At 36.4% G+C, this 17130-nt stretch overlaps 1 protein-coding gene across 1 annotated transcript in view; it reads left to right on the top strand.

The window, feature by feature from the left end:
* The window catches only part of SRPK2 (SRSF protein kinase 2), a 100956-nt gene that overhangs the window by 58141 nt on the left and 25685 nt on the right, over positions 1-17130 (top strand). Inside the window, exons 4-9 of the mRNA XM_010580896.1 lie at positions 248-335; positions 574-661; positions 6298-6404; positions 12838-13003; positions 15042-15067; positions 16536-16782. Of these exons, the coding sequence (XP_010579198.1) occupies positions 248-335; positions 574-661; positions 6298-6404; positions 12838-13003; positions 15042-15067; positions 16536-16782 (722 nt within the window). The remainder of the gene's footprint in view (positions 1-247; positions 336-573; positions 662-6297; positions 6405-12837; positions 13004-15041; positions 15068-16535; positions 16783-17130) is intronic.

The following is a 17130-nucleotide window of genomic DNA, read 5'->3' on the forward strand; positions in this document are numbered from 1 at the left end:
TTAATGAAAAAAATACAATTATACCTTGACTGAATGATAAAACTTGTAACCAAATTTCGCTTTAAAAAACATTAGCATCAAGGGGACAAAATATTCAATAAATCAGACTGTTAACAGAGTATTGTTAAAAGTTGTTTTTAAGTGTAATTTCAGTGTTTCCTGTCAGAATACATTAGGTATAGTCTATTTAAAATTTCCCAACCTTCAGCTCAGAGCATGTGTTGAAAATGTTTTTGTTCTTTTCAAGGGGGAAAAGGTTTGTTGCAATGAAAGTTGTAAAAAGTGCCCAGCATTATACAGAGACAGCCTTGGATGAAATAAAGTTGCTCAAATGTGTAAGTATCACTCATGTAATACAGTTCTCAATACCAAAAATAATAGTAATAGTTTTTAAAATGTAGCAGAATATTGTTTTTTAATTTTTTTTGCATAGATTTTTTTTCTAAATAGCTGGCTTATTATGTGTTACCATGATTTCTGAAGCTCTGAAATATTAACCTAGTGGAAAGCTAACTAATTTGTATTTTAAAGTGAATTTTTTGCTAAAATGTCAGTGTTTACATCTTGGTTTAGGTTCGTGAAAGTGACCCTAATGATCCTAACAAGGATATGGTTGTACAGCTAATTGATGACTTCAAAATTTCTGGAATGAATGGAATTCGTATCCTTTTGAAAACATGGCATCTTCGTTTAAAATGATCTACTGAGATAAGTAAGGATTTAGTTCTGGCTTTTTATGTTTAGTCTTACTTTGAATATGTAACGTAGAAACACCAAAATGTAGATACAAAGGGTAGACCAGTGTGTAATGCACTTATTGGAGTGAAAGTAGCTTAGCTTTTCTAAATACAACGCAAAATAAAAAAAATTCCCATGAATCCTGTTAAGATCTGCTAGAACTAGATATAGTTAATTCACTTAAAAACTGGAGTTCCACCGAAAAGATTTGTAATCACTGAGGCTTATAGGAAATATGTTTTGCTCTAGATGAATAAAGAGAAAAAAGGTGTCAGTGTCATGAAGAAGCTGGTTTCTGTTTTCATGTGTGAAGTGTGAGGGCATGGAGATTCTTCTCTTGTTTATGTGGTCCTCTTTTGGCCAGGTGTTAATCTTTTTGGCAAAGGTTTTAAAAAGCTTTACCTTCAAATGCTTCCTTTAAGAAAAAAAAAAAAAGGAAAAAAAAAAAAGATGAGAGAGACAGTAAAATATGACTGAATATTGTTCTTGGGGAAAATTTTGGGTCTATGAATATATTTGATTTTAGAGTTGAGCTAGAGTGAGTTATCCATGCTAATTATATTAGATATTTTAGCAGCTTATTATATTATTGTGCTTTCGTTTATTGTTATAGCTGGTATTTATGTGTATGCTTGTTGTGTCTTGGAGCCCTAATAACAGACCTTATTGTTCATGGTGTTGTACTACCAGACAGAGACAGTTCCTGCTCTGGAGAGCTTAACACTAAGTTCATTTTGGTGATGTGCCTTCAGTTTTTAGCAGATCAGGTTAAGATGCTCTTCACCAACTCTCATCCTCTAGGAGAGGAATCTAGGAGGTGACTGTCAGTAAATCTGAATGCCCACTAGAAAGCGTCCTTTCAGGGAGAAGTGTGCAAGCAGTTGTCATCCCATCCATCTGTCTCTTGACATTAGTTATGAAGCCTTTGGGTTTGTGGTAAGTGAGAATGAGAGTGCAGGGACAAGTATTCTCAGTTACAGAAAGGTGTCTTAACTGCTTTCCCTTTGTCCCATTTTGATTTGTTTCCTGGTTGCTTCAGTGGTCAGCTACCATGGTAGAAAGCTGCTTAAATGTAGGTGAAGTTAGTGTAGTCTGCTTTTTTCCTAGGTTTTATAATCAAATTAAAATGAATTAAAATAAAAATACAGTTGCCAGTAGTAATTTCAACATGAATATAAGTGGTTTGTGATCAAGGAAGTTGCATAACACAGTGAGGCAAAGAACCCTGGTTAGTGTTTCTTGGTGCTGCTATTATGCTACAAAAAATACGTTTTAATTTGAGATGCTTATTAAGATGTATTTTATAAATACCTCTATCGTCTAACTATGTTCACAAAAAAATAATGCGACCAAAGCACTTCAGGTCTTCAGCTGACAGCTGTACAATTGAAGAATAATTAAAGTTATTTTTAGAAATCAGAAATTTTGACTTACTGTTTTTACTGTAAAACACTAATATGAAATGGGGAATAAGAAAATGCATTCGTAGCTATACATAGAAATAATTCTTATCAGCTTAACAGAGCAGCTTCCCAATAACGTTCTTAAATTATTGCTAAGATTCACATGTATGTATACATCTGTATTAAAGGTGAGAGCCATTTCTAAGTGTGAAGAGTAAATTTTGTTAGTGATAATATTTTGAAAGCATATCCAAACTTTATGTTCTTGAAGTATAGCACTTAAGTTGACAAAGCCAAAAGAGACCATGTACTAGGGAAAAATAAGGGTTCAGATAGCTTTGCGTTAGCAGGTGAAAACTGGACAGCTGATACTGATTTATTCTGTTTTGGTTTTACCCTCATGTTGAAAACTCTGGCAGTACAGAAGTTGTTTTATGTGGAAGGCAAATGTTCCTGCCTTACTGAGAAGTATGTTTTTCAGAAAGGTACAGTGGACAAGATGGGCTAATGCTGGACTAAAATTTAAGTTACAGCTGGAAGTCTGTCAGTCCTAACCACCAGTGAAAATATGATATCAAGTATCTTATACTTTGAGTTTTCTTGTGAACAGCTTATGCATCCTGAGTTGCATTGCTTATTTGAGCAGCAGTTGGTTGCATTGATTATTTGATAACTCCTTTTTGTCTTCTAGGGAAAGTAATCTTTGGTGCAGGTTCTTTTGGGAGGGAGCAGGTAACTGATTTTAACGTTTTGCTGCTACTTGTTTCAGTTTTAAAAATGCTATATTAGTGCTATGTTAGTGTTACCGAGTTGAACAGGTTGAGAGAAATACAGTAATTTGAGAGTTTTTCCATGCTCTGCTGTTTCCAGCTTCCTTTGAGCAAATCACTAAATATCTGTTCCTTGACTGTAAATTAAAACAACATACGCTTCATAGAGGCTTGATTATTCGTTACAGAATACATTGAAAAGTTAAAGCAAGACAGAAGAGAAGTGAGTGAATCCTTTGGATGGCTAATATCACAAAATGTTGTGGAGCTTCCAAACAGGGAAACTTGTTAAAAACCGTGTAGCACAGAGCTGGGAACGTGCAGAGCCATTGGCCTGCACTGTGTCTGTAAAAACAGTCATCTTTCTCCTAGGAGCTGTAATAAGTGTTTATATACAGAGGAGTTCTAATAATGTGTATTATGTTACACTAGACTGGTAATTTTTTAACTACTTTTACATTTTAAAAAGATTGACATTAGAATTTTTTCCAGGAGATAACAATTCTTGAACTTGGGCATGTTGGTGTTTTCAGTAAGTGTAAATTATTATGTTTGTCTGCACTGGATATTTATTAGAGCCTTAATAAATGGCACTTTATTTCAGTGTAGCATTTTTTTAATAAAAGAGTCAGTTAATTACATAATGAAACAAGTGCTTGGAGAGACAAGTGAAAAAATAAAGAAGGAAACATTCCTGACACAATCAGACATTATAATAATTGTAATAAATTGTTCTCCAGAGAATATACAGCATTAATTAAATGCCATAGAGCCTAAACGCTGCCAATCCAGAAGCAACTGTGACATATCCAGAAGTGTTCTGTGTTGGTACCAGAGCCTTATTTCATTTAGCTTAACTAGTCTTTAACCCTCATCAGATTTCTAAATGCTCCTGTAATGTGTGTTTGTAGATAGATAGATAGTTACAGGTAGGATTTTAGTGAAGAAAGAACAGTTTTAAGTACTTAAGCCTGTCAGCTGATTAATGTTATGTCTGCTGTCACTTCTGCTGCTCTGCTCAGTTTCCCCCGTTCAGACATTCCCCAAAGTGCTTCGAAGACTATTTCATAAAAGGCATGTATGTTGGGTGGGCTTCAGGTTTATTTTTGCTGGAGGACTTTTTGGACATACCCTTCTGTCAGGATGCTAGTGCTGTAGGAAGATCCTGGGGCTTGCAAGGCTGGTTTCTTAAAAGTTAATGCACAGCTTTTCCCAGACTCTTTGTTGTGGGCAGTCTTGCCTACAGTTAATGTTTTTCAGGTCAGGATAGTAAATGAGGTAACAGTCACATTTTTGCATACCTGCTCCAAACACTGAGCCTCCTCTGTGTCTTCTCCCCATCCCAGTTGCCTCCCCAGTACTGAGCATGCCTTGAGTTTGTCAGAGTCCTCCCAGCAAAACGTTGTAATCTTTTTTTTCAGGTAGGCTTCACTTCTCTTTCTTACGGCCCTCCCTCTCCTTGTCTGCCTCTGCCATTCCTCCTTGGATCTTCCTTCTCAGTGCCCTCCCCTTGCCTCTCAGCTATTCACCCCTTTCTCTTCTGGTTACTGGGAAGGCTTAGCACTTCTGTAAGTGCAAGGAATGGCAGGAATGTGCATTGGAGAGTCTGCAGCAGCAGCGGTCTGAAGGACTGTGGGCGGGTGCCCTAAATTTCGTTTCTGAATGCTGCAGTGTCTTGCCTTTCTGAAATCTCTGTTGCTGTAGCATTGCAACTTCACTGCGTGGGCTAAGTTAATGGGCCCTGCAGAGCTAATGTGCTCTGCTCATCCTTTTTGATGGCTGTGTGCTTTACTAGTGACTAGTAACCAGGACTGTTTCTTCTTCTGAATGGAACAGAGTTTTATAATATTCTGAGTAGATTGATACAGTTGGGAAATGACTATTCACTGTCTCCTCTAATACAGGAATTAAGGAACATGAAGTGAGATGAACAAGTAGTAGCAATGAAAATGTTACAAAATGTCACAATATGCTTTGACCAGCCTTGAGACCTTTTGGCTTTGACCAGCCTTGAGACCTTTTGGCTTTGACCAGCCTTGAGACCTTTTGGCTTTGGTCTAACTCCTCCAGCATAGGTGATGTAGATTTTAAAACTTCAGTTAGCTTTATGCATATATGTAGGTACTGGAGAAGAATGTAAATGACAGACTGATAGACAAGGTAAGTCTCATTTTGACACAAGTTAAGATGGGTTACTCTAAGGTCATTGCCAAGACTCTAGTTAAAAGAACTTGGAGAAGTTAGGTAAGATTTCTCCCCCAACAGTGCAGTTCCCTACGATTGGTCTCTGAGATACAGTCTAATTTAATCCGTTGAGATTTTCTTTCAGTATCCGTCAGTTAATACATTTTCTGTTATTTGTATTACATTAAACTTTGCAAGGTTATTGTATCACATAGTTAAGGTTTTAACATTCTTTCCAATTTCCAGGGTCATTAAGGTCATTCCCAGGTCATGTCTGAGGATTAACTCAGTATAGTCAAATTGTATAATTTCTTATTAGAATGTTGTGGCTGATAAAACTTAAAATTAGCTTGAATATCTGAATATTTTCTCAATAGAAAGGTAACCTACCCAGGTGTATTAAGTGTAGAATCTCTAATTTAGGAAGCCCTTGAACCACAAATCACTGGAAGTTCTACATCTTGTTTTTTCCTAATACTCCTCCCTGATCATCTACTGTTGGCCTCTGTTGGTGGCCAATAGTAGATGCTGGGTCAAATTAAACTTTTTGGCATTGTGTTTCATGCATGTTCCTTCCAAGTTCCACATTTTCTTTGTTCCTGAGTTCTTTGGTGATTGCCATTATTCTCTGCAGTTAAAACTGTAGGTGGTAAGAGATCCATTCTCTTACTACTTTAGTCTTTGTTGTCAAGTGATTCTTAATTGAGCCTAATCAAAAAGATGTTTAGTATGGTTCTCTTTCTAAAACACTGTTTCTGCAGGCTCTTGTTAAAACCTTCTATTCATATAATTTAAAATTTATTAGAAACTAGAGATAATAAGTCAAATCAGTACTTTTAACTGTTTCAAAGAAAACAAAAATTAATTAGGTTTTTTGTCTGTTTGGTTGGTTGTTTTTTTTTTTTACAAATACCTATTTCATTGTTCACCCTAATGCTATTGTTAACATGTAGAAATAACTGACAAGATTTGCATAATTAACATGTTTTATTTTAAGTTGTTCTGTGTTTGGGCACTGTTCTTGTATATGTTTATATATAATTGAAATGTAGTACCAAAGCATATACCACATTCTGCTCATTTTAGGGGGAACTGTTTTTCCTCTAAACAGGATGATGATTGCTTTAGCCAGTATGCAAACAAACATTTGTGTTGATCTCATCAACAAGTTTATTTGGAAATTATCCTTAATTAAATCCCAGATGTCTGTATGGTCTTCGAAGTACTTGGACATCATCTCCTAAAATGGATTATCAAGTCCAATTATCAAGGCCTTCCCATTCGTTGTGTAAAAAGTATAATTCGACAGGTAAGATTTTTTAATGTTTTAATAAGGTTTTTCCACCATTGTTAACAGTTTGAAAATTAGAATGATGATATTTCAACTGAACTCTTACTAATGAATATCTAAGACAATGTTATTGGTAATTCCAGGGGGGTTTGCAAAAGCTTCTTTCTGGATAGCCTGCATTTCTGCATGCTGGGGTGGGGGTGGCGGGGTTGTGTTGTGTGTGGGTTTTTTGGTTGTTTTTGGTTTTTGTTTTGTTTTGGTGTTTGTTTTTTTTTAAATCACTGGTTTGCCCTGATAAGGGAGTTTCCTGAGCTGCTTTAGAAAATAAAAAGTTGAAGCAATGAGTCTTTTTCATAGATGTAAGGATATTAATATTCAGTTGCAGTTTTGGTTGACATGTCATGCTTCTTAATATAAGATCTTCTGGAAGATAAAACATCAGCACAGCAGAACAGTGGGAATAATAATAATAATTATTATTATTGTCCTGGTTTCATCTGGGATGGAGTAAATTTTCATTCTAGGAGCTGGTATAGTGTTATATTTTGGATTTGGTATGAGAAGAATGTTGATGACACACTGATGTTTTCAGTTGTTGCTAAGTAGTGTTTAGACTAAGTCAAGGATTTTTCAGCTTCTTATGCCCAGCCAGCAAGAAGGCTGGAGGGGCACAAGAAGTTGGGAGGGGACACAGCCAGGACAGCTGATCCAAACTGGCCAAAAGGGTATTCCATACCATGTGATGTCATGCCCAGTGTATGAACTGGGGGGAGTTGGCCTGGGGGTATGGATTGCTGCTCGGGAACTAACTGGGCATCAGTCAGCGAGTGATGAGCAATTGCATAGTGCATCACTTGTTCTGTATATTCCAATTCTTTTATTATTTTTATAATCATGATTATTTTCTTCCTTTCCGTTCTATTAAACTGTTCTTATCTCAACCCACGAGTTGTACTTTTTTTCCTGATTCTCTCCCTCATCCCACTGGGTGGGGGGGAAGCGAGTGAGTGGCTGCATGGTGCTTAGTTGCTGGCTGGGGTTGAACCAAGACAAAACTGAACAAAAATTGTATCTCTCTGAAAAGTAGGTTCTAAAGGAAAAAACTGTTCTTTGAAAAATTATTGTCTATCTGTATTAAAGTTTTTGTAAAGTCAGAGGGTTAACTAGATGAAACAGTTGAACGTTTCACTGGGACATGTTCTTTCAAAATATGTTCTTTTGCTATACTATGAAAAACAAATTGCTGGGAGGTGATCTTAAGGAGAAATAGTGTCTCAGCAAGGAAAAATCGTCTCTCTCTTTCTCTGTGATTTTGTATATACTATGAATCTATGTGCAGTTAATACCTACAAATGACACATGAAGTATTTTGGCACTTACATAACTTGTATTGCCTTTCATCAACATTACCTGTATTTTATTAAGTGATCTGTTAAAGTAGTTACTTTCTTTGTAATTATTATTGTATGTCAACTGGTGAATATCAACCTATCAGCTCTTTAATCAGAATTAGCTAAATAACCTGATCAATGCAGTTGTTAGTACACAGTTGAAATTTTAGGTCCATGAATTTCTATACAACTAAGTGGGTCAGATACTAGAAATAAGGAGCTGTAGTAATGCAGTGCTCCAGCTGAACTGAGCTGTCTGCTAAGAAAAGGGAATATGTGTGTTTGTGGTATATGTGCATGTAAATACCCACTGTTTTCAGTAAACATTCTTTTTTGTTGTTGTTTGGAACATTTTCACTTTGGTTGCACCATTGTCCTGGAGTTTGGCCAAAACCTGAGAAATTACTATGTAATTTCTTGATACACTGGGTTTAGCAGCAAAGCCAGGTTTAGGAGCTCCCTGCTGCAGTTTACTCTTACCTCAGTTACAGTGCCTGTTTGTAGAAACGGGCTGTAAGCCAGACCACTGAATGGATCCAAGCTGAAAACAACCCTGTTTTGGAAGGAAGGTGAGAACTTCTGAACCCATCTTCACAGCATCTTTACCAACAGGCTCCTGTAACCTAGCAGAGGAGGATTTTCAGGTAGGATCTTCAGGGATGACCACAACCCGGTGAGAACTGGGGTCAGCAAGGACAGGAGCCTGAGGGACAGAATTATGGGGGAGGCTCTCAGTGCTTTCTCTGATCGTCATGACTGGGGGACCTGACTCAAGTGGCATATATAAATGCATACAGCATGGGGAACAGAGGACAAGGATTAGAAATCCATATGTGGTCGCAGAGCTATGACCTCATTGTGAGCACAAAGGTGTGGTGTGATAGCTTAGATCCCTGGAGAGCAGCAGTAGCCTGATAAAGGCACTTAGGGTGGCCAGGGAAGAGAAGTTGAGCTTAAATATTTGAATCTTTGCCGTAGAATGGGTCAGGGTGAGAGGGAAGACCAACAAGGGTGACATCATGGTATGTATCTGCTACAGGCTGCCAATTTCAGAAGTAGATGAGAAGCACCTTCTTTAGAAAGCTGGAATAATCTGGTTCTTACGGAGCCTTTTAACCACCTTACTACCTGCTCTGGTGGGGCACATGCAGTCAAGGAAATTTCTGGAGTGTGTTGAGGACAGTTTCTCACCATGGGGTGAGCTGTGTCTCAGCAAGGAGACAAGTTGGAGATGCACCTTGCTGGACTGGTTATGAATAAGTAAGAACTAGTTGAAAATATAGAGACTGATGGCAGGCTTGGCATGGGAGGTCCTGGTAGACAAGCTGAATGTGAGTCAGTGGTGGGCTCCTGTGATAATGAAAGCTAACTGTGTAGTAGGCCACATTAGCAAGAGTGTAGGCAGCAGAATGAGGGCTCTGTTTTAGTACCAGGACACTCTACAGTTTTGGGCTCCAAGTGCAAGACATTGGCTTACTGAACTGAGTCCAGTGAAAGGCCACGAAGAGTGTTGGGGAGCTGCAGCATATGATGTATGAGAGGTCTTGGAAGAACTGGTTTGTTCAATTTTAAGAAGAAAAGGCTAATAAAGGAGGAAACTTTTGATCCCTTCAGGACAGATACAGAAAATGGAGCCAGACTTCTCTTGTCAATACACAGAGATAGGACAAGAAGCAGAGTTACAAAAAGAGACATTCTAGTTACATATTAGGAAGAAATTCTTTGTAATGAGGGTGGTCAGGCACCGGAACAGTTTATCTACAGTGTTACACAGTGTTATGCAGTCTGCATCTTAGGAAATAGTCAGAAATGAACTGGATAAAGGCTCTGAGCAGGCTGGTCTGATTTTGAGGCAAGATACAACTTTGAAGCCGGTGTGACTTAGGCGGGGAAGGTTTGCATCACACAATCTTCCAACCTAAATTACTCTTTGCATGTAAGCAAAGGTAAAAATTCCAAGTAATTCAAACACTTGATACCTGAAAAAAGAGGAATGGGTTAATCCTGAAAGATTAAAAAGGTTTAATTTTTGTGAGGTTGGAATGAACTGTTTGGACTAGGGAGAGTGGCATTGACTGTTAAGACTTCCAGGTTGTTCATCTTATTAAAGATAACGCAGATCCTTATTCTTTTTTCTACTCAGACAAAACTTGTGCTACACGTGCTCCAAAAACTTATTTATAAAACTTGAATATGAAACAATTCAATTATTGCACTGGTGTTACTATACAGCAAACCATTTTGTTTCAGAAAGTACTAAATTCCATGCTACAATTGAAAAGGAATTTTTAATGCTATGATTTGGACTATTATTTCCATTTTTGAGTACTTTTGGACATTGGGACAAAACTAGGTTTATTTTAAAATGCAGCTGAGAGTTGAGCTTCTTAATAAGAAATTTCAGTTCAGTTTCAAGCAGGTTTTTTCTCCTGGGGTAGAGTTAGATGAACTGTCATGCAAGAGAAGACCTTGCAGAATTGAAAAAAAGGCCAGTTGCTGTAGTTCCTTTTTTGCAGTGGAGATAATTCAAACTGTCCCATTTATTTACTTTTGGAATCCTTACTTTGGGTTGTAAAATATATAGCATCAGTCCCTTTTGAGAGGATCATGTTCTGAAACTGATGCTGAAATGAGCATTGTGTGTTTGATCAATGAAAATTTTCACTTTTGCCTTGATCGACAGTATAGTAAATAATCTGTTTAATGGGTCAATATGGTGTGGCTCCTTGTATGAAAAAAAAAGAAAAAGAAGTTAATATTAATTAGAAACTGCAAATTATGGGCTTACTTATGTGAACCTAACCATGTGACCTTTACAAGGGAAAAAATACAGCCTTCTAATTTACATTTTTGATTGTAGCAACAGGGTCTGTCGTAATTTTTCAGACTCACAAGATGTTACCCATTTCCTCTTTTTTCCTTTTCCAGTAGACAAATAAATAAAAACTGGGAGTGTTTTCCCTGTTCCCCATCATCTCAGATACAGTGCAAAGCATGTCCATGTAGTACATGTTTCCGTACTGGTTTAGTAGTACAAATGTGCTTCCAGTTTTTAGGGTGAAGAAGTCTGATCCACATTTTAAGAGAGCTAAGAACATTCTTTCTAATTATAAAATTCTAGCAGAATGATCCTTATGGTAAGTCATGGAACTGATTGGGATTCTAAAAAATATTTTGTTTTCTTTTTTTTTCTTCCCCCAAAAAGGACTCTTAAGCCAAGTTAAAGACAGAGCTGTCACCCTAACACTGTTACTTAAGAGGGGGAAAGGCTGTCCTTTTAAAAGTGGGAGATAATAAAATCTAGTTTCACATGAATTCCACTTCTACATATCGCAGTGGAACAGGTATTTTTTCTTCTGAATGTTTATGGCTTTCAGTGTACTCTGGAATCTTTTTTTTTCTTGGTCTCAGAATTACAGACATTCAGTGGTGATTTGTAAGATAGTCTGTAGTGTAGTGGGGGAGGGAAGAGACTTTTATAATCCATCTTCATGTTGCTATTGCTTTTAATGCCTCTCTTCAAATTTGAAGTCACTTAACCACTAACTACCTTCCCAGTATAAACCAATCTTTCTTCAACATTTCTTACTTCGAGACATACCGTATGTTCTTTCAGTTGCTCTGGCAAGTAGTCAAGCATATTTTGGATCTGCAGGGGAAAAAATCCAGATTATCAAGAATGCATCAGTTTTTAGGTGTACCATTGGCACTGACACGTGAGTCCTGCTCAAGTGAACATACAGTTTTTATATAGGCATATAAAGAAAGCTTTTCAGGCAGTTGCTGTTCTAGTCTAGCTCCCGAACTGGAGAAAGAAGAGCCTTGCACTTGAGGTATTTCTAGGATACATTAGCCTGAGCGTAAATATCATACGCATGCTGCTGCTTTTCTTCTCTTGAGCTGCCTTGTGTGCTGGATGGATGTGCCAGCTCTGGTACTAGCTAAGGACTGGGTGGTAGACTAAATAAATGTCTTTGTAGTCTATTACTGTTTTTTTGAACCAACATGTTTTGCTTTTAAAGTTCATCCTAGCTAGTTGTGTCTTAAACGATCCTGAGAGCAAGGAGCTTGCTAATTCATTTATAAAGTACCTAGAATGGCAGGATGTTCTTGTAGCTGGAGCTCATGAGTCTGGAGGTCTGTTTGCTGCTGTAGAAAAAAAGTGAAAGAAGTTTTTTTTAAGTGGGGTCAGCTAGGTTTCTGCTTTTTTGTCGATTATCATAGCAATAGCTTGGTTTACACTGTTACATTATTCTGTATTGAATAATTGCAATAATTGACTCCCACAGTTTATCATACCCAGGTCTTACGTGAAATACTTGTAAAATCACACAAACTATTGTATTTCTGTTCCAGTCAGAATTAGAGAAATTTTTTCATTGTGTAAAAATCATGGTTTAATTCTTATTCCAGAATGCATTTTTAAGACTTAGGATATACAGGTTTGATAGGAGCTAGCAGAATTTAGCCTACAGAGAGTGTGAAAGACTAGTGGAAAAATACATGTGACAAAGGTAGACATATCGTTATGTGACATCTTAGTCACATTAAAAGCTGAATTACTATTGGTATTCTAAGGAAAACTATAGTTAGCATTCTCAACAACTCATTCCCCTTTTTGCTTTTTTTTCTACTCAATTGTAAGATGATTATTCACAAACCACAAAACTTCAGTTACAGTATGTAGTACTTGCAGTGGGTTTTTTCAAATAACTGTCTTTTAAACAATCAACCAGTAAGGATTAGTCTTTCTGACCGAGCAGCCAAATTCCTTTTTCAAAGGAAGGTGTATCAAGGTTTTTTACACATGTGCAGATCAACTAAAGAGCACTTGGGAAATGGAAGTCTAGAGAGTAGGGTGCTGTCATCAAGACAGTTCAGCCAGCCATCGTCTTACTCATCAAAGTCTCAATAACTGGATTTATGAGCTAATTAAATTACCCTGTCAGGCCACATATGGACTGCAGAGAGTTGGTTGAACATCTCTGTACTACTAATAAATACTTTTATCTTGGTCTGGGTAATTAAAATAAACTCTTAAAAAATCCTTTTGTAATTAGGTACTTCAAGGTCTAGATTATCTACACAGCAAGTGCAAGATCATTCATACGGATATAAAGCCAGAAAACATATTGATGTGCGTGGATGATGCCTATGTTCGTAGAATGGCTGCTGAAGCTACTGAGTGGCAGAAGGCTGGTGCTCCTCCCCCCTCTGGCTCAGCAGGTATGATACTACATTTAAATGCAATGTAGTAAAGTTCCATCAGTGTATTAATGCTAACAATATTTTGTTTAATGAAAATGATCATTTTAAATAACTGTGTGTGAAAAATGCATGTTCTAGTTAATCCTTATGCTCTGGAAACTATCAGGGAAATGCTTTCTTCTCAGTTTTGCACATTCAAATTTTTGGGGTCCCCAGAGGCAGAAAAAGATTCATGGTATAAACTTACTCTTCTCCCACCCCACAAGCTTTAACGGCTGGGTTTTAGCTGCACTGGGGCCTTGCATCTCTAGAATTGACAATGATTAATAAACTTACCTAAATTATATGTCTAGTTCTATTACAAGTTAATCAGCATCCTTGTGAAATTATCTGCTCTCTTGTCAGTCATAACTTATTCTCAGGATGCAATGAAAAGTCTTAGAGTGCATAGTTTTTCACGCTTGAAAATGGAATTTATGTACCTAACTGAATTTGTGATAAGCCCTTCTACCTAGCACTGTATGTGAAATGTTTTATGTTAAAATTGCCAAGAGTTTAGATAGGAACTGTACATTATGTTCAGCTAGGAGAAAGCAAGGTAAAGGAAATTCACAGCAATCAGTAAAGACAAGCAAAGAGGAAGTGTCGCTTTTCCAGTGATCTTTAGTACCATGGTTGCTATTTATTTGCCAGTTGAGCACATCAGCTACAGGCAGTAGAGAAATAATGTTTAAATACCTTTGTAATATTGTCAGAAAATATATCACAGATTACAATCTCTGAGGTATAGTAAAAATACCTGCTATATCAGGGACAAATACTGTGGTCAAAATCCATAAATATTTCACAGTATTATATAAGTTAAGATGCAAAATCTTATAAACTGTGAATATATTGTATTGAACTTTACATAATATGTAATCACATAGCTAAAGACTGTATGTTGTTTGTGTGGGAAGTAACTTGATTTTGTTCATGCAGCCTTTATATTGCTTCCTGACATTAAAATAAATATTACTTTAAGGAATATATGGATGGAGTTCTTACCACACTTTGTTCTTAACAAATTGTAATTAAATCCATGGCTTTCCACACAGACGCTGAAGATGTGTTTTCTTTACAGCATTTCAAGAACAGGTTCTGCATAATTACCCTTTTTAGAGCAGCGATGGTACTCAAGTTTAAGAATCTTTTTGAAAACGTTGCCCTTTCAGGGGCATACAAGCAGTTTCATCCCTGACCTTACCAGCAGGAGCTGAAGCTATAAAAGAGCTCTGAATTCTCAACTGTCTCTGTTCTGTTTTTTATTTTGCATTTGTTAATTGCCATATGCCTGTATGTCTGAAGAAGGTCATGAGAGGTTCTCTTCCCCCGTTGAGTTCCTCTTTTTCACTTCTACTTTGCCTCTGTCTCCCATATTTGGTTATTTCTATTGGTTTTGATTATTTTGGGAGGTGGGGTGGGTGTGTGGCTTGTATTGCTGTTCTGTGCGTTATCACAGTTAGTTTGTAATCTCATCAGACCTAGTCATCGATGGTATCCTTCTGAGAGATGCTTAAGGAAGAGGTCCATGCTGGAGATGCTTTTTTTGTGGTGGTGTGCTTTTTGCCATAGGCACTTCTTCATGCCTCCAGTCCTAGCAGTCAAACCACTACATGCACGTTTGACTTTTCTGTTGAGTGCAACACAGTAGTTGTCTCTGTTGTTATTCCCTGAACTATTTAGAATATGTCTATACCTGCTCAGTCAGCTAACTACATACACTTAATCTGTGACAGCTTCACTCTTCACTGATTCAGACTTTCCTTTCTGACTTTCATTAACTCTCCACCAACCACAATAGAGTAAACAGATATTGATGCTAGCTCCTTCCAATTCCATATGCTATAATGGAGACAGCAGCAGGTACTTGTAAAGAGTAAAAAATCCAGCTAAAAAAAAATTCACTGCCTTATATTTAGTTAAGAATATTTTTACATGATTTCTACTACTTTCTGCTTTTATGGAGTTGTTTTTGTAAAAATATATCTTTAAAATTTTATTTTTTTCTTTTTAGTGAGTACAGCTCCACAACAAAAGCCTGTAAGTATTGTTATATAATTCAAGTTAACTATCTTATTTTCTGTGTTTCTGTAGGTATTAGTAGCTATCAGACTGTTGGTAGTCTACCCTTTTCAAAAGCTTCCTTTGAATAAAGCTTTTCTCTTTCAAAGAACACTTTTAATGTCTTTGGCCTTACCACTTTTAAGCACAGTATTTCTCTGATGGAAACTCTCATAGACTTACAATTCTATAGCGAAGTCAAAGAAAGTTAAGTATTGCTATTTTCATCTCTTGAGGAATAATCCATTCTGTTCAAATCCTGACAAAAATGGGTGCCTGCACTAAATATCACGCATTGCAGATAGCTTAAGGACTTTAAGGCCTTAATCATCAAGGCCTTAAAGGAGAGGGTTTTTTAGGAGGTTTGAAAGATCTTTTTGCCGTATACATACAACAAATAACCACTGATAATACCACTGCTTAGAAATATCTAAGGTCAAACCTGCTTTCTATGTCTGTGTGTACAGAACGTATATAATTTCAGTGGGCATACAACATGGATGAAAATCAATAGGATTGTCAAATTAACTGTCTTGTTTTGACTGTACCATAGCTTCTTTTGAAGATAACAGGATTTCCAGATAAGCCTTTGAGAAAATAACATTTACCTTTGTTCCTTGTACTTTATTTTTGAATTATATGAGGATTTCTTACTGGGATATCTAAACAATGAATGAAAACTGGATAGATTTCATTTATCAAATAGTAAAAATAGAAGTCAGAATTCAGTTAAAATATAAGAAAGTGTTTCAATCCTAGCTCAGATGTGTTAATTTTTCTTTTCCTTGTTATTGTACCTGAGTTTTTCAATCCTTATGTTATATAAAATATGAAACTTTCTGTAATGGCCATCTGTTGTTTGTGATTCATATGTTTTGGGCCAGAAGTGTATAATAAAAATGCCTTCCTTTCACTGGGAAATAGCTGAACAACATAGGATTTATTTAAAATTCTTTACTGTTTTCGATCTCTTTGGCTTTCTTGTATCATTTTTCTCAGCATTCTTTTGCAGGTCATTACCTGCACTGTACAGAGAGAGAAATAATATATAAAATTTACATGTAAATAGCTAGATATGATAGCAGACTATCTTCTACATACAATATAATCTGTTAACCTAGATTGAAGTTTATTTTGCCTAGTTGAGATTATAGGATCATAGGAATTTCACTGTGGCATCTTAGATGTATTTTGCTCTTGTATCTGATGGACAACCATGTAAAAACATGTATAACCATATAAAATTTTGATTACTTTTTTACTTCATATAACCCTGCACCATTCTTGATGTGAAGTAAAATGGAAAAAGCAATATATTTGCTATTTTAATTGTCATCCAGTATTTTCAAATAAAAAGTAAACATACTGTAAGTGAATTTGCTGTGAGATGCCTTGAGAATAATTGTTCAGGGTTTTTTGTTTCCTTTTGTTTGTATTAATATTTCAGGTTGGAAAAATATCCAAAAACAAAAAGAAGAAACTGAAGAAAAAACAGAAGAGACAAGCTGAGCTGTTAGAAAAACGCCTGCAGGAAATAGAAGAACTAGAGCGAGAAGCTGAAAGGAAAAAAATAGAAGAAAATGTAACCTCAGCTGTACCATCAAATGAACAAGAAGATGAGTACCACCCAGAGGTGAAACTAAAAACAGCTGATATAGAAGAGATAGTAGATGAAGAACCTGGAAATGATGATGGTTAGTATTACCTGCTTTTATTGACCCTGAATTTACTGTTTCAGAGGAGAAAGTAACTGCAGCGTTGCATCTTGTGCAATGAACAAAATCTCCAAACTGTTCTAGATCATTAAGTTTCATTTTCTCCTGTAGGTAAAATCATAACTATAAAGTCTAAAAAGGAAAAGTAAAGTCAGACCCACTACAGAAGTGAAGAACATCAATAGCAATCTAGCTATCAAATCCCATAAAAGAGCACACAGAAAATTCAACAGAACAGTCAGTTGTCATACCACATTATGTGCCGTAACTGAGTATCTTGGTGAAATAGAAGAAAAATAAGATTAATTTCTATTCTGTAACATTAAT

This window comes from Haliaeetus leucocephalus, unplaced genomic scaffold, assembly GCF_000737465.1.
Source record: "Haliaeetus leucocephalus isolate CR32 unplaced genomic scaffold, Haliaeetus_leucocephalus-4.0 Scaffold751, whole genome shotgun sequence".
NCBI classification, from domain to species: domain Eukaryota; kingdom Metazoa; phylum Chordata; class Aves; order Accipitriformes; family Accipitridae; genus Haliaeetus; species Haliaeetus leucocephalus.